Here is an 18,753-nt window from a genome sequence, read left to right as displayed (position 1 = left end):
ATAGCAAGTAGTTCCTAATCTTGGCTGAAAGTTATTACTGCCAATGGAGTTCTTAATAACAACAGATTCACCAGATGTCCCCATGGGGATTCTGATTCAGGAAGTCTAACATAGAGACAGAAACCCATTTTTTTAAAATTCTCCAGTTACTTCAGACAATGAGCCTTATTTAGTATAACAGGCCTAAGGTTTGAAGGGCTCTTGGGATAGATGGAGCAAGAGGAATCCAGTAAGTAAGTTCTAGTTGCCACACTTGAAGCACCACTTGTGTCTGCTTTAAATATTGGGATGTGGATAAAACTTTATTTGAATAAAAACAATTTGCTGCTTACATAAAAAGTTTGAAAGTCACTGCTCTCTTTGTTTAAGGTCAAATTTTTAAAAATCAATATTTATGAAGTTCTATAAATACATTCTATGATACTATCACATAACACATAAAGGTTAAAATTTTCTAGTCCTTAGATTGTTTAGAATATAAATTCAGATGGAGCTCAATGATAGAGCACTTAGCTAACAAGCACAAGGCTCTGGGTTAGATCCCCAGCACTGCAAAAATAGTATACACACACACACATATATATGTATGTGCATATATATGCATACACACACACACACACACACACACACAAATTCGGTCCTGCAGGGCATAAATGCTATTTTTGTTTTGATTGAGGTTTTTTTGTTTTTTTGTTTTTCTGGTGCCAGGGATTGAGCCCAGGGCCTCATACATGTTAAGCACATGCTCAACCACTGAACTATACTCCAGTCCTCTGTTTTTCTGAATGTGACTCCTATTCCTCCACAAGAGGTAGGAAACATCCTCAGGATGACTTTACTAATGTCCACACCATCACCATGGCCTATGACCTACAGTTTCAGCACTCATCACCTACAGCAATTTCTCCTTTCAGGCCTCGCTTCAGGCACACTGCCTCCTTGCTCTGCCTTAAGCAATCCAAACAAGCTCCTTCCAAGACCTTTGCAGGGAAAGTTCTCCCTGACTGAAATGCTCTTACTACACATAGATGCATGGCTCCCATCTTCCCTTCTCCAGGTTTGGTTTCAGTGCTTTCAGTGGACTTCACTGACCACCTCTGCTCCATCCAAAACAGCACCATTCCTCACGTCAGTAACTATTCCCTCCCATGCTTTCCTGCTTTTTTGTTGTTGTTATTGTATTTATTACCACAAGTCACATTACATATTTTTTTTTAATTTTTTATTGTGGGTAACACATTACATATTTTTGAATTTGCTTTTTCTATTCCTTGCCCAACCAGCATATAATATCCAAAAGAATCAATATTTTGCCTTCCTGCCCCTCTGTGTGATCTTAGATCTGGACTAGAGGCTAGCACACTCTTGTTGCTCCATTACAATAAATAATGAATTAATTTTCAAAAAAAATAGTGTATATAGCTTTATAAAAATCTAGTAATTAGAGATTTACTCATTTATGAAATGCAATCATATTAGAATGTTTCCTTTGAAGACAGTACCTCTTATATGATGCATGATTTCATACATCATCACACTGAAATCCTCTAACAGCTGACTTTTATTAAGAGCAATGTGCATGGTTTCTCAGTTGCCCCTACCTTACTTTTCCCTTTTCCCTGTGACTACATCTATGAACATTTCATCCTAGTAACTCCCATACTAAACCTGGCCCAGGTTCTCACCTACATTTTAGTACCACATCTCTCGACCCATGCAATGGTGTCACCACTGGTATCAAAATATCTTTAAGTGAATTACTAAATTTCTTCACAAACTGACCACGTCCCCTAATTATCCCACTTCAATTAGTAAAACCATCATTCTTATAACATCTTTAGGTAGCAGACTTGAACTGTATCTCTACTTTGTCCCCAATATTAAACCTATCATCAAGTGCTCTCTCTTCTTTCTTTGAAATGTCTGTTTGGTGCTCTCATTTTTTAGGATAAGGCCTATTTATTTCTCATTCCAGTTTCTTCTCGTTTTTGCCATTTCTTTACATTTCTTTTCCCCTCTTTCCATAAAATTCCACTTAGTTTGTGGATCTTCCCTAATATCACCCCTCCTGAATTTTTCCCTTTGATACTTGGTAAAAATTTCAGTTTGGAAATTGCTTCTTTAATTGTTTCATTTTTGTCAATTTTACTTCCTCAGCTAGATTGCCTGTCTTACAGAGGAAAGATAAAGTATCATATTTTAATTAGTTCTCCTATTGTAGTATGGCATCATGGTTGACACACAGAAAATGCAATTAAGGAAAACATTTTTATTTTCCTTAATATTTAACATATGGATATAAAAACTTTTTTCCCTGAACTAAAAGGAAAATGCAGAAAAATACTACCAGATAGTGAAGAATTAACTTCATCTAACTTCACGAAATTCATAAGGTTTCTATCATTTACATAATTTCATATAAAAATTTAAATAAATTTGAAAAGTTGCATGCATATAACCTCAAAATTCTTTGTTGAGAAGCTACCAGGATGATTAACTATTGCTGAAGTTGGATGATGGGTGATAAGGGACTTTTATACTATTCTTTCTACTTTGGAATGTTTAAAATCTTCAATCATAAAACGTTAAAGGTGAGAGAGAGGGGCACACTATAAAGAAATCAAAAATATACATATTAGTAAACCAATAATACACTATACAGAATAACAAGAAATGGATCAACAGTGCTGACTATTTGTGTAAAGAATAAACTTTAACACAAGCATGCTATGCTGTATTCGCAATTATCTATATCTGCCCCTTTAGAGAAGAGCTACATTATCTATGAACCAGGCACAGTTCTTACCACTTTTATATTTATACAAATGTTCCCACTGAAACTTAGAGTGGATTTGAAAGTATTAGTTACTCTCCAATATTTAATAATCCCATTTTTTTCAAGAAAAGAAATGAACATTTCAGAATCTAAACCCCCAAAGTCAGAAAACTACAATAAAAGAAAATAGCATGAATTCACGACTTACAGTCTTAACATCATTTTCATGATGAAAGATATATTCAAACAAATCCTATAGAGAAAAAAATGACAAAAACACATTAGATTGTATTTAAATAAAAGCACTCTTTGGTTATAACAAAACTCAAATATAGATTGAACCAAAAATCCAGAACACTCTAAAGTGCCTGGGATTTATAAGTAAAGGATCTAGCCATCATTTGTTAGAATCTCCCATTTTACAAGTTTTCTATTTGCAAGTGATTCCTGTTCCTACAGACTACAAACTAGAAAAAGCTCAAAGAATTGATCTTTTTTTCTTGCATATTTCATAACTATTTTATTAGAAAGATACAAATGAAAAGTTCATTTTATTTCTTAGACTAAAGTTAGGATTGCAATAAAACAGTTTTTAATACTCTCTATATATCTTATGTAGTGATTGTGACTAGATAATGGCAATTTAGAGAAGGAAAATCTGGAAGTTCCTTCTGAAACAAAGTAGAAATGAGTGCAAAGTAAGGGCTTTTTCAAATTAATTTTTAAAACTACACTTACATGGCATTTATAGTAATTGTGTGACTCAAAACACACAGTTTCTTTAACAGAGGGCTACTCAGCCTAACTGCACACTGGAATTACATGGGGGTCCCAGAGCAGACCAATTCACTCAAACTCTGGGAGGTCCATATAGCCACTATTTTATACTTGCAAGGAGACTAGTGCCCCTGAGAAATATCAAGGTTATTAACAGAGAAGACCTAGAGGCCAATAAAAAGAAAGAAAGAAATCAGGACAAGACCCTTCTTAAAAAAAAAAAAAAATCATAACAATCCTTTCATTTGTTCTGTTACAAATACAAACAAAAATTAAGAGTGTAGTTGATACTACCACTGTCATGAAAAGAAGGTTACAACTCTCAAGACTGTCAAAGCATCTCTGTAGATATCCCAAGAAATACACTAATATTAGAAAGGAGTCCTGATGAGCCAAGGCAAGTTGGGGACCAAAAAACAGAAAAATGTGGCATTATTTCTGTGATATACCAAAAAAAAAGCACAAACTCTAGTTCAGGTTGAATTTAGCACTTAGGCCAGGTCTATCCCGCATGCATCTTAATTTAATGTGGGAAATGCCTCCACTGACTGCACTAGCCAGCCAGTCACCTCAAACAAATGGATGAACAAGATAGGGAAACAGATATTCTATATGATATGTTTTTAACACTCCACCCTCATTAAGGAGAGGAAAATAAGTAAAGCTTTACCATTCTGCCAAATGCAGTTGACTAGACTGCCATCCAACAAAGAATTGAAGAAAAAAAATCATGAGACTTTATATTATAGGTTGATTACCTGTCTACCAAAGGCATTTCTTTTTAGAATGGAAACCTCAAATCTATACAATTAGTGTCCATTTTTATTTACCCCAGGACATTTGATACTTGGGAAATATGTTCAACACCCTCAGAACTGGGATCAGGAATGAGTGCATCACTGCACACAGAGTTCACAGAGACTTCAAGCTAAAAACTGGGCCAGGCATCAAGCACTCCTGTCTCCAAATTATTCCAAGCCCAACCCCAAATGTTTTACACTGGAAAGTCACACACATTTTCCCTTTCTTTCTCTTTTTCATTTTTTTTCTTTTTTCTCTTTCTCTCTCCTTTACACTCCCCTCTCCCTCCCACTCTTACTTTCTATCCCTCTTCTTCTAATTTTCTTTTTAAAGGAATATTTTATCTCTGAGTAATTAGAATTACCAACACAGTTGACTTGCCCACTGTCTGGATTGAGTAATCTTTATTGATATGCCTGATTCATTGCTAATTAAAAGTACATATTTGTATTATCCTTTTGAAAGCTTTATAATCCTACAAAGAGAGAAAATTATTTTTCTGAGAATGGTCCAAGATGTAACACACACACACACACACACACACACACACCAAAAAAAAAAAAAAAAATTCTAAGCTTCATCCTATGATGAAATACTGCATATCTGCTTTCTTTGTTAAAAATTACTGTTCTTTATTATTTGGAAAAAAGAATTTTCTATAATAATGGTATATTTTTTTCTGGTTGACTTTCCTTAAGACTGAGAGAATTTTTACATATTATAGTAATTGAACGTTTCTATTTCAATTAAATTGTGGCCTTTCCTTCACAAATTTTTATCTATTTCCTACATTGTCATTATTATCATACTTCTAACATTATCTTATAATTTACAATCATTTTAAGTACATACCTTTGCCAATTTAGGTTTCTGGGAATATTTTGTTAAATTCAGTCTAGATAAATTTATAAAAGGTCCATCAGGACTTGTAAGCATGGAAGCCTATGAGGGAGAAAAAAAAATGATAGAAGAAGAAATCTGAAATCTTTTCTTGAAATACAAATTGACTTTAATGTGCATAAAAATTATAAAGGCAACATAAGCACAAAGAATCCCTTCAAAATTTCCATACAATTTTTCTTTGTAAGAATAGTAGAAAATAATATAATAAAGTTACTTGGGTAATACTATGGGAAAGCTGACAGAACTTACTGTCCCCAGCCTGATGTATCTTCCAGATGAGCTGGTGATGGGACGTGCTGTATAGGCAGTTCTGGGTGTTCTGATGGCCTGTTCCATGGTACCAGGCCTTCCACTCTGTGTGTTGGGCCTAAGGAAACCTGTAATGGGCCTTCCAGCTTGAGTGATTGGCCTGTAAAAATTGTAAATTATTAAAATACAAAGATGATTGATTAAGGAAAGACTCTCAAACAGTATAGTCAATCATTAGTGGCAGAGGGTATGACACAGAAGTACATACCTGACAGCTTGACTAGGCCCTCCTGTCTGATTAGTTCTAGGGAGTTTCAAAGATGTTCCAGGGCCTAGGGGATGAGATGGCAAATTCAATTTATATATTATCTATTAATCTATAAAAACTGTCAGCTAATCTAATTTTCAGAATTGTGCTGTCCTGGTGAAAAAACACATTATTGGCAGAAAACGTATTTTAGAGAAATGAGTTTGAGATTAATATCCAAGGAGTATCTTTCATATTACTTATGCTATCACATTAACTCTTCTCATTAAGTCTGTAAGGTAGGTAGTACGAATCCATCCATTCAATAAAGGTTGACAGAATTAAGTAAACAGGTCAACCCATTAGTAGAGCCTGGATTCAAATTCAAGACTAGCAGGCTCCAAAGTTCAAAATGATGGTCCTATACTCACAGGTTAATTATCTTTCATACAAACATCTCTCAGTAAAAGATCGTTTACCAACCACATCTAGAATTTAGGTATTTTAAGTCTAAAATATTAAAGTAATGGGGAAGAAAGACATTTTAACATGAAATGTGTTTTTTTTTCCCCAGCTTCCTTTTGGAGCTTTAAAATAGTTCTTATCTTCTAAATTATAACTGTGAACTGTAACTACTAGTAAATTACCAGCAAGACCACCATAGTCATGGTAATTATCTAATACCATTTGCACTACTTACACCTGCAAGCTGGGGACTGGGCCCTGTGACAATTCCAACAGACATTCACTGCCCAACAAACATATCATCTCATCAACTCACATCATGTATCAGAGCAAATCATCTTTCATTATAACAAAGAAGTGATGCTTTTAAGTGATTGTTTTCAAAAAAATTATTTTAGAACACTTCTGTTATTTGGAAGCTTAGGTTCCCAGATAAACAATCTTCTGATATGTTGATAAACATTTTAAGGAGGACATATTTTATAACATCTTAAATGCATAAAATAGCTTTTACTGGAAAATTATTATACATCAATCTTACACCTTAAGATATAATATAACTGAATACTGGAAGGAAAACCTTTGCTTTTTAAGATAGAACAGAAACCCTGTACTTAATTTTTTCATACACACACACACACACACACATATATGCTTCATGTATACAATGTTTATATACAGACAGGTTGACATAAAGCATAGAAATATGTATGCATGTCATCCTGTATATATGTAATATTCCTCCTAATAGCGTTCCATTAATTTGACCAGAGAACCAATACTTACGGGGAACTCGGGCAATAGCATTTTCATCCAGAAGCATTTCTGCAATTCCTTCCCGATCTATATCAATTTCATCTATGTATACCATTTCAGTTAAGGCTCGTGCTTTTAAAATCCAAGCTGCCTAAAAACCACGGAAAAATAAAATATGGATTAAAATAGCATTAGAAATACTAGATAGCTTACAGAAGCTAGCCATGATTTGTACTGTTTTACTTTTTATTGAACATGTTTACCATTTAACACATTATGCTAATTTAAAAGGCTATATCAAAAAACTAATGAAAGAAGGCAAGGTCATTATTAACCAAGAAACCACTAGTATGTCAATTACCTCACAAATAGTCTCCTAACATTTCTTTTTATAAGTAAAGAAAGATCCTTAAAAAAAGTTTTATAGAATAATAACTTGAGTGCAAATTAATAAAGCTACAACCACTGTGCTCTTTCTGCCTTCCTCTTTCAGGGCCAAGACTTTCCTGAAGCCTTCCCTAATTCTACAACTTAAACCCATAGTCCTCTTGTCTTTCTCAAAATCTTCTCTGAACACCTCTAGTCTGGTGATACTATATTTGACTACAATTATCTGGGCATATGCTTATCCTTTTTTATATTTTCAGAATGCAAGTTTTTTTTTAAATGAATTTTAATATTTATTAATTTTTAAGTTTTCGGTGGACACAATCTTTGTATGTGGTGCTGAGGATCGAACCCGGGCCGCACGCATGCCAGGCTAGCACGCTACCGCTTGAGCCACATCCCCAGCCCCAGAATGCAAGTTTTTTTACCTTTTCACTTCTGAGTTTTCAATAGTACCTATCCCATGGTTTCTGTATACAATAGGCATTCGAGAAATATTGGTTTGAATTAAGCCAAGATCAATTTCTCTTGATTCCTAATAACTAATCAACACTGGTAATTTTGTAATCTAGTCAGCAGAAAACCTGCTAGTATGGGGGTGAATACATGGAAAAGGTAATTAAGGAATCTGACCTAGAAAATATCTTATCTGCTCTGCGTTAGTTTGAGAAATTCAGTTCCCATTAAACATACAAAACTGCTTTACCAGAAACCATACCTTCTTGCTTCACTAGAGAAGTAGTGAAAGATAAGGTAGGTGTCCCATGGAGAACTCTCAAAGGAAGAAGGCAACTCTTGAAGCCACAGCACAGACCTGACTCTAGAATCTAGCGAGAGCAGCAGCAAGGGACATTTGGGAAGGGATGAGGACTAAATATTCTAGGGATCTGGCTGTGAAGGAGGGTGAATGAAGGCAAAGGAGCCAAGATAGGAACCGTTGAGAGCTACAGAAGGTCCAAAAATTCCTTGCATAAAAAACCCAACATGGATCCTAATTTTCCTGAACGTATCATCTAGTGGATTGAACGGCAGAGCAAAGCAGTGCTTGACAGTGACAAATGTGTGTTAGAGGAAACAGATTTTACAGAAATTGGAGAGTGGAGACCCTTGTGAACTAAAGTTATGTGAATACACATATGAACATTTTTTAAAAGAAAATTAAAATGTTATGCTTTCATTTTAATGGGAATAAAAAAGGCTGTCTTCACAATATATTTCAGTTCCTAAAATTTGGGGGTTGTGCTTTTCTGGATGTGATTTGCTAATTATCAAATAACTTTTAACAAAATGTGGCAAATGTTTTGTGTGAATTTTATACAATTGAATAAATAGAACATGGACTCAAAGAACCAATTTGTTCTTTTAAAAAATCAATTCCAATTGAACTGCCTCTAGCTGTGTGAGCCACCAAAGATAAAAATGATCTGAGGTTTTCACTCATAAAAGATCAGGAAAGATGCCAGATCTTATATAGTTATTCCCAGGGGCCAGGGAAGTCATCACTGGCTTGAACTAATGGTTTAATTTTACTTCAAAGATGGAAATAAGCCATTCTGATTTATCTTAAAACTCCACAGTAGCTGCCCTGAAAGTATCTGATAGCTTTAAATTTTCAAAAGGATGTCCTTTGCTCGGGACTCTGGTAGACAGGAAGAAGGACTGCAATACTTTCTGTTGAAACAATAAAGCAGGACATGGGTTCTGCTGGTTTTCATGAATACCTACTTTAGGGCCACGTCTGGGAATACAAAGAAGAAGTCATAGTTCTAGTTTTAGCTCCAAAGAATTCCAGTGTAATGGGAAGATGCAATAATAAAAATAAAAACTAAAAAGAAACATACCATGGAAGGAGAGAGGAAAGACCCCTAGCGGCCTGGAGGCAGACAGAAGTGTATAAGAGGAAGAGTGTGGAGCTATGGCCAGGAAAAGGGGCCACGAGGTCAAAGGCAGGCTAGTTCGGGAGCTCACGTGTGTTTGCAAACTCTTCAAGAATAGAGTATGGTTGAAGAATCAGGCTGCACAAAAAGAGCAGTCAGGGAACAAGGATGGAGCAAAAAGCAGAGGCCAGATGATGACTTATGGCACATCAAGTTATAGGGTTTTCTATCCTGATGAGGAGCTAAAGAAGCTCTCAAACTATGATTTAGAGTCCTAGTTAATTCAGCTCTTTAAAAGCCAAGTTTTTATAATTAGGTATCATTTATACAGTCAGTTATTAGTCACCCAAGCACATACTTTATTTTGAACTATTTTAATGTTTGCACTGTTATCTCATAGTCTATTCTACCATACTTCTTACATCCACGCCCCTGCTAATCTCTTAATATTCAAGAGATGCACATTTTTATATTAAGCTAAAAGTGAATAATAGAAAAGCAAATCCACTATTCCCTCCCCATCAAATGAATAAATACTTTAGAATTCAAACAGAAACATCTTGTTCTATTCTCAGAGTTCTATTCACTTTTTCAAAAACATAATAGATCTATATTTGTTTCAATTTTTAAAATCTAATTCTTAAGAAATGGATCTAGATAGTAGAGGATAAGAAAGGTAGCAGAATACAACAGTTACTAATATGGCATTATGTAAAAATGTGGATGTGTAACCGATGTGATTCTGCAATCTGTATTTGGGGTAAAAATGGGAGTTCATAACCCACTTGAATCTAATGTATGAAATATGATATGTCAAGAGCTTTGTAATGTTTTGAACAACCAATAAAAAATAAATAAAAATAAATTTAAAAATTTTAAAAAAGAAATGGATCTAATAATGTGAATATTTAAATTTAAAGATCTGTAATAAATCTTTAAAAATTTTATCAGTTTGAGAAAAACTAATCTTCCTGATTATTCTTCTGTCCTACCAAAAAATGACCTCGAAAATCACATATCACTGCTTGATTAAATATCAAGACTGCATTCAAAGAACTACTCCTGGCAATATGAACTATTCTTGAGGTTTTAATAAAAACAGCAGATGGGGCTTTAGCTTTAAAAAATAATAATTTTTTTTATGTTGGAAATAAGCCAAGTATGTTTTACAGCCCCAAATCCTCTGCCTGTTTTTTTTAAGAATAATAAAGCACACACAGTAATCTCAAATTGCCCCTTGAATCTGAATAAAACTATAAATTTCTTTTATTAGCTATGCTTAAAACATTAATAAATGGTAGCATCGTGCAACTAAAAATAGTCATTTATGTAAATATAGTTGCATATTTATGTACTAGAAATATTAACAAATCAAAACTTTCTCCCAAACTACATGAATAATCATCATATCAATTATTTCCCTTATGTCTGTAAAAAACAATCCCATTTCATTCACCTACTGAGTTAAGTCTCTAGGACATTACTTTTTTTTTTTTAGAGAGAGAGAGAGAGAGGATTTTTTAATATTTATTTTTTAGTTTTTGGTGGACACAACATCTTTATTTTATTTTTATGTGGTGCTGAGGATCAAACCCAGCGCCCCGCACATGCCAGGCAAGCGCGTTACCGCTTGAGCCATGTCCCCAGCCCCAAGGACATTACTCTTGAGACATATACCTGCCAGCTAACATCAGGAAATATATTAACTTACTATGTATTGTGAGGGTAATCATATTTTTTAAAAAATATTTTTTAGTTGTTGGTGGACCTTTATTTTATTTATTTATATGTGGTGCTGAGAACCAAACCCAGTGCCTCACACATGCTAGGCAAGCACTCTTCCATGGAGCTATAACTCCAGCCCCCAGTAATCAGATTTTAGTTATGAAAATAAACATGAAGAGGTCAAAACTACTGGCTGAGCAAAATGCTTTATTCTGTTTCTTTTTATACAGCATACAAGACAGGGAGTTTTAAGGTATGTAAGAGATAATTTTGATAGATTATTATTAAATAAGTATATGAAACGAATATTATCTCTGATCTATTCAGATATCATATAAATCAGTAGTAATATTTTACACTCTGCTTACTCTATGCAAACAAAAATTTAGGCACAAGATTTTGAAGTGATATTGTAAAGCCTCATTTCTTTTCAAGTTGTAAACATGTGCAAAAAAGAAAAAACATTTTAAGTGTGAATAGTAAGGTCAAAAGAATCCAGCCAGCCTTGTTCCCTTTTAGATCATTATCCAGTGGATAATTAAGTCTACAGGAACAGACCAGGAAGAGAAATTTAGGTGCTACATGAAGCCTATGTGCCACTTAGAAACTTTTAAATGCCATTTACAGTGTTCCAGTCATACCTACAATGCATATTGTTGGTGTTTCAATTTAATTTTAATCAAAACCTTATAAAATTACTGAAGACAAAAACTTTGTCTTTTCATAATTTAGATCCTTCTTGAATAACTTGTATCATGGAAAAAAAAAAAACAAGTTTCCCCAAGCATCAGTTTGTAAACCAAGATTATGAACATACAAAAGACAAATGTCATCCTTTCAAAGAACAGAGTGCTATATTTTAACCTACTTAACCTACTTACAGTGTTTAGTACTATACAAACCTCCATGAGAATACTTTGTATATTTGCTGTTCTAAAAGGCTTGGTCATTACACATGTGAACTTCAGATGAGGCTCAAATCCCTTATTTACCTCTAACACACTGGGAGCATTCTCTCTCACTTGGCAGGGCAAACACCTGGCCACATTTAAGCTCTCTGATTCGAAGCTCTTCTTTTTCCCAGACTCACTGGGAACCCACGTGGATAAAAGCATGGACTGGCAGGAGGCCCCACACCAGACTTCTTCTCCCAGAGTTTCCTCCTGATTCCCTGTCTTGTCCAGTTAGCAGGTCTCTCTGGCTAAATCTAACCACATTGGTTTGGTCAACATGGCTGTCTGGCCATTGTCCCTTCCTTCCTTTCTCACTGTGGCAGCTTCCTCCCTCCTAGAGCCATCAGGTCAGTTAAGACTCAGACCTTCCAGGCAGAGCTGGCCCACTCTCTTTAAGACCTACTGTCCTAACCATAATGTCTTTCCTGACACTTGTGGTCGTGCTGACTCCAGGTCCCTTCCTACGCCCATGCCTCCCCTTGCCTCAGTCTTTATTGTTTTCATCCTCTGTTCAATCTTGACACTTCTATTAAAGCCCTAAGTCTTAATGAATAGAGCACATTGGTTCTACAAGGCTATTCACATATACAAAAGTTGGAAATGTAAACATTTATTTACATAAGAAAGTACAGAATGCCTGCTTAGGCTTATTTTCTAATCTACAAGCCAAGTAGCTATACAGCAAATTTTCTACTCTACAGCAACAACTAAGCAATCATTAACTAAAATATTCTCTAAACTAAAAGCTATAGCTAAACCTTTACCTGAGACACCGGAAATTCAGGAGCGGGTTCCTGGAAAGCATTAAGAAGGCAGTAAACATTTTTAAGAAATGTAACTCCTAAAATAAAAAGTCGGAATGACTACCCAGGCATCTGTAGAGGAACTCTATTTCATTCAATAAAAATCCAAATATTAACTTTAATCTTTCTTCCCAAGTGGTCTCAAGAGTTCTATAAAACCAATGCAGATCAGAGAGTTCTAATGAATGTAACCTCATTCAGAGCACAAAGAGAAGGTATCTCAACATCTTATTTAATGAAGACAATAGCTCAGAAAGTAATGATAATTTTATAAACATATTAAGAAAACATTTCCTTATATTCAAAAATATTAAAATATTCAGGCTCTAGTCAGGGAGGAAAAGGAAAACTAAAGAATATAAACCTTTCTATGACTATTAATAAGAAACTAATTCAAAATGTAAAATTCTTTGTGAAATTTTTATAAATAGACTGTGAATACACATTAGTACTAGAAGCTAACGAACTCACCATCTTAAGTTACTATCCAAATTAAATAGAAAATCACTGGTTAAAAAGAGCAAACAGAACAAATTCACTTATAATATATCTACATTTGCATGTCTAGGAAGCAGCATCTGTTAAGCACTTCATCTGTATCATGTTTTCTTTGGAAAACTACTAAGAAATAGAAAGAGGGCGGGCTGGGCTTGTGGCTCAGTAGTAAAGCACTGCCCTAGCACATTTGAGGCACTGGGTTCGAGCTTCAGAACCACATAAAAATAAATAAACAAAATCAAGGTATTGTGTCCATCTACAACTAAAAATAAAAAATTTAAAAAAAGAAATAGAAAGGGAGAACCATGCTTTCCTATGGTTCTAAACCCCCAAAAGAACACCCCAGATACATTTTAAGAATATTCTCTGAGGAGCTAGGACTGTGGCTCAGTGGCAGAGTGCTTGCCTCACATATGTGACGTACTAGATTCGATCCTCAGCACCACATGGAAATAAATGAATAAAATAAAGGTATTGTGTACAACTGCAACTAAAAAAACTAATTAAAAAAAAGAACATATTATCTGAGGGCTGGGGTTGTGGCTCAATGGTAGAGCACTTACCTGGCATGTGTGAGGCACTGGTTTAGATCCTCAGCACCACATAAAAATAAATAAATAAATAAAAATAAAGGTATTGTGTTCATTTGCAATTAAAAATTAAATATAATATATAATATTTATATATTATCTGAGTAAGCAATGTTTGAGCTATATAAATCATTTATATAGCAAGGAATATGGCAGGAACATCAGAGGAAAAGGTTAAATAAGGAAGGTTGGAAACAGTGAAGGCAGTGAAGAATGGGAGTTAGAGAATATTTGGCAACTGACCGAATCAAACACAAGATGGCAACTAGTGAACTCACAGCAACTGGAGGTTTGCAACTCCAGTGCGCCTAAGGATATGGAAAAAGTGCAGATTTCCTAAATACAGTCCATCCTTAAGGAAATAGGCATATGAGAGTGACACTTTGTATTTTCTTTCTTCTGTTCATCTCCAAGTTTGTATAGCCCATTATCTTATTTGAGCATAAAAACCTCTCTGAAGGAAACAAGTAGGTATTTTTATCCATTTTACGGGGTAAGGATCAAACTCACAGGTATTAAGTAATTTGCACAAGGGCATGCAAACGGTTGAAAGAAGCAAGAGCTCTTTCTTGTCAGTGCCTCTTGGAGATTAAAAAATATATATTTGTTAAAGAGCTGCAAGTAACAAGGCAGGACTAGAGGGTAAAGTTTAGGTGGGGGCTGAAGGTGTAGCTCAGTGGTAGATGTGTGCTTAGCACGAGTGAGGCCCTGGATTCCAGCTCCAACACCACAAAAAAGTAAAACACTAAAAAGTAAATAACTTTTAAAAAGTACCTTTAGGAGAGATACAAAACAAGCCCAATATGGATAGAGGGGCATTTATCAGAAGTGATTGTAGATAATGCTCAGAAAGGAAAAGAATATAACTAAAGGAGACAAAAGCCACTAGTCGTAAGTAAAATCTGAAGGATGCTTGTTATTCTGCTCAGGACTGGTAGATTCTTCCAGTGGCCTAAACTGAAACCACCAGTTCAGCCTCACAGGAATCTGTGCACTGATGAAGGGCTTGGCCAACACTCTCATGTTCTTCTGCCCCTTGGGAATATTTCTGTGTGCAGGTGAATAACAGGCAGGGGAATGATGTGAAATAAGAAGGTCAGAAAAGAAAATGAGGGACCTAGAGTAGGGAGGTGTAGAGACAGCTGAGGGGCTCTGTGGATGGAAAATGGAGTCGGGCCTGAACAGGTGTGAGGCAGAAGGCATGCAATTCCCACAGCATGATCCCGGCGTCCCTCGCACCCATGAGGCACTGGAAACCTTCTCTGGGGAAGACACATAAAGTATAAGACAGTGTGTTACATGTAAAACTTATAGTTCCAAACAAATTATACATGAATTAAGAAGAGGGAGAAAAGCAGAAGGCATGGCAAATAAGAAGGGAATCAGAGACAAAGGAGATTATCCTAGAAATTATCAAATGCCTGTGATTTATGATCTATATCAACATTATTTCACCATCAATTTCACTGAATATTTTCCTTATAGATGCTTTCTAAATCACCAGCAATCCTTTCAGAAAAATGTAAACATGACAAATCCTACATGCAAATATCTACAGGGTAGGGGCTGGGGTTGTGGCTCAGTGGTAGAGAGCTCACCTAGCGTGTGTAAGGCACTGGGTTCAATCCTCAGCACCACATAAAAATAAAAGGTATTGTGTCCAACTACAACTAAAAAATTAATATTTAAAAAAAAAAACTCCAGGATAAAAGCGATCAGAATCAAGATGGGTCAACTTATACCAAGGCCTAACAAAAATAAATAAATAATAAATAAAGCTGGAAGGTTATAACAACTGGGATCTCATGCACACATGCCTGATAACAAGAACTATGACAAAAGAGTCTGCCAGAACCACAACCTTGAACAATGACCACTGATACCTGAGACAGGAAATATTTCTACAAAGGACCTCTGTCCAGTAACTGTCCATTCAACCTTGAATCGACACCACTTTTGTTATGGATCCCTGAACACCCTTATTATTAATCCTGTGGCCAAAGATTATTGTTTCAAAATAACTTACATAATCCTCCTCATTTTGCCTTTACCCCATCCCCTTTGAATCTGCCCAGGGTCTCCAACACATGCGTGTTCTATACTGTAATGCTCCCTACTTATTACCAAATAAACATCAATTTGACATTAGCTACATAGAGACAATAGCAGCTAACAATTATGGTTATTTACCATGTATTAAAGAAAACCCTCACACAACCCTTTCTGGTAGAGGTACATGACCATCTCCATTACAGCTGAGAAAATGCTAAAGCCAAGGTGCAGAATTAGTATCTGAACCTCCATATCCTGGGTCAAGAGCATGCGCTTTGCTGATTATGTGAGACGATAGGAAGGTCATCCACTGGTCTTCATTCCTATTTCTATGGCTATCAATACAGTTAAATAGAAAGCACCAGAGCTGGGGTTGTAGCTCAGTGGTAGAGCACTTGCCTAGTATGTAAGAGGCACTGGGTTCAATTCTCAGCACCATATATAAATAAATAAAATAAAGGTCCATCAACAACTAAAAAAATATTTAAAAAAAATATAAAGCACCAGGCCTTGTCCTTGACAACATGTTGCTGTAGGATGTGGGGAGACCAAAGATAGGTCATGGCTTGGCTGGAGAATTAATCTGGAGCAGGACTATGAAGAAGAAAAGTCAGGATGTTTCAGTTTGGAGATAGGGGGAAATTTTTTTTAAAAAAACTACCAGACCTTCATCTTTGAGTCTCAATTATAGTTTTGTGATTTAATACAGTCCACCCATATAGGAAACCATAGCTTAAGTTCACTTAGCCTAGTGAATATTTCTATGGGTATCAATACAGTTAAATAGAAAGCACCAGGCCTTATCCTGGACTCAAAGGATTTGGGCTTGATCCTCAGGATGCCACTTAGTCATATAACCTTGAACAAGTCATATAACCTTCATTACCCTCTCAAATTGGAGCAATAATATCTTCTTTCTGGGATAGTTTTAAGGCCGAATAAAATCTTACATTTTAAAAAATATTTCATTATTTTTAGAGTTCTTTCACATATACTAGCATACTTAAGTATAAGGTTAAAAGACAAGCACTTAACCATCTATTTCATCTTTCTCAGAACTCAGAACTCATTCCCAGTAATGGCAGATCAAATTAAAACTTTGAATCTCCTTCAAAGTGGCTAAGGACAGGGGAAGCAGAGGCCACTGCCTAGAACCAGCAAGTCCCCATTACCATCCACTTCTGCTCACAGCAGTTTGCGTCCTTCCTTCCTCCCCAGAGTACAGCTTTCTCTTAGTTTGTTGTTATTACTTTGGAGAATTAACCCTCCAGATATTTCTGAATGAAACTTCCTAATTGCCAACAACACTTACTCTGGTTAATGAGTCTGCAGAGTTGTTCAGAATCCAGTAGATGTTGAGGTAAGACACAACAATATGTTGAGATAATGACACAAAGTAAAACTACCTCATGGAGTCCTTTACCAGAATAACTGCCTCCTGGAGTCTTTTAAACCATGAGTGAGCCAAGCTTTACTCAGGTCTGGCCTCTCATCCTTTTTTTATACCAACAAGTGGGAACTCAAGCAGATCTGTTTTCATCAGCACAATGTTATTATTCTGTAGCTAACAAAACTTCTTTCTGGGACAGTGTTCTAACTTTCTGGGATATTCTGTTTACTGTGTACAGCAGCTTCCTTAATTGGGGAGATAAATACTTGCTGTTTGCAGCATAGTTGCATGTGCTGCTTATTACAGAATGTTCCCATAAGATGGAGTCACTCATGGCAAGTGACTTGCCTCATTGTGACTCCAAGTAGTAACAGAAAGGAGATACCTGTAAGAGAACAGAGAAATTGATGGATTTCAGAAGGCTAGAGAGATCAAGTGACCAAGTAGCCAAATGGAAATGTAATCTGTACAATTCAGCAGTAACAAAAATCCTTAAAATGAACTGCCTGAAAGTGTATGGAATCAAAGTATTAAGTCTGGCTAAGTCTCCATGGCCCCAAAGAGGAAACAAATTAAGAAACTGTACAGAAAGATATGTTTGGTGTAGAACATCTAATTGCTGTCTCAGCTAACTAACATGGAGCTCACTGGGGAGAACTGGTTTCTTTTTCATCTAAGCCAGTGGCTCTCAGCCTTTTCTCCACCTTCAAATCATTTATATAAGAACCCCCTCCCCTCCATAATGTCTCTCATTTTAAGTAGAGATGGATAGCAGGAGACGAAGAGGTGCACTAGAAAAAGCTTTTATCCCTATTCCGATACCTAATTAATGCTCCCACCCTCAGAATCACCGATTTTAACAATCTGAAAATCTACCAGAAATCTATCTCATTAATGAAATGAGTGTCTTTTAAAAACACCACTGTCTGAAAACCCTCCATGTTTTCATGAACTGTCTGATTGCAATGGAGCTAAAAAAAAAAAAAAAAAAAAAAAAAAAATCAGGACTGGTTTTACAGTCATGAATCTGACATATGGAACACAGAGAACAGTAATCAGATTAAGCAACTAATCAGGGTGAGCTACATGAGCTGAGAAAGCGAGCATTCCCTCTAGGTCATATCACTGTACAGAGGGCTGTCTGCATTTTCCCCTTTTATATCTAATAAATTTTTGCCATTTTTTTAGTCATGATTTAAATAATACTTTGGGGGGGGCAGGCAATGCTGCTCTCTGAATTGGTTATTCTTATCATTTTTATCAAAAAGAGAAAAGTATGATGAATTAACCTGGTAACCTCGTCTTTATTCTTAGCAGATTTGAGCTTTAACATTCTTCATGCTTAGGGATACAGCCTTCCCTCTGCCCTCACAATTTTGTGACCGGGAAAAAAGTCCAGGACCTATGTTCTTCAAGAACCCATCCCCATGATCAAACACAATATTATTATGTTCAACCTACCCATCAGTCCTTTTACAGCCAAATAAAAATGGATTACTCTAAG

At 35.7% G+C, this 18,753-nt stretch overlaps 1 protein-coding gene across 2 annotated transcripts in view; it reads right to left on the bottom strand.

Annotated features, from left to right (window-relative positions):
- Ttc8 (tetratricopeptide repeat domain 8) overlaps positions 1-18,753 on the bottom strand; it is a 48,728-nt gene that overhangs the window by 26,875 nt on the left and 3,100 nt on the right. For both annotated transcript variants that reach the window (XM_015494667.2, XM_048799155.1), the window contains exons 2-6: positions 7,005-7,125; positions 5,775-5,838; positions 5,507-5,666; positions 5,207-5,296; positions 2,985-3,029 (exon numbers count right to left, since the gene is read on the bottom strand). In XM_015494667.2, coding sequence (XP_015350153.1) covers positions 2,985-3,029; positions 5,207-5,296; positions 5,507-5,666; positions 5,775-5,838; positions 7,005-7,125 — 480 coding nt within the window. The remainder of the gene's footprint in view (positions 1-2,984; positions 3,030-5,206; positions 5,297-5,506; positions 5,667-5,774; positions 5,839-7,004; positions 7,126-18,753) is intronic.

The sequence above is a fragment of the Marmota marmota genome, unplaced genomic scaffold (assembly GCF_001458135.2).
Source record: "Marmota marmota marmota unplaced genomic scaffold, marMar, whole genome shotgun sequence".
NCBI classification, from domain to species: Eukaryota; Metazoa; Chordata; class Mammalia; order Rodentia; family Sciuridae; genus Marmota; species Marmota marmota.
Note: the sequence above shows the minus strand (reverse complement) of the source record. Positions and strands in the feature narration are given on the sequence as shown.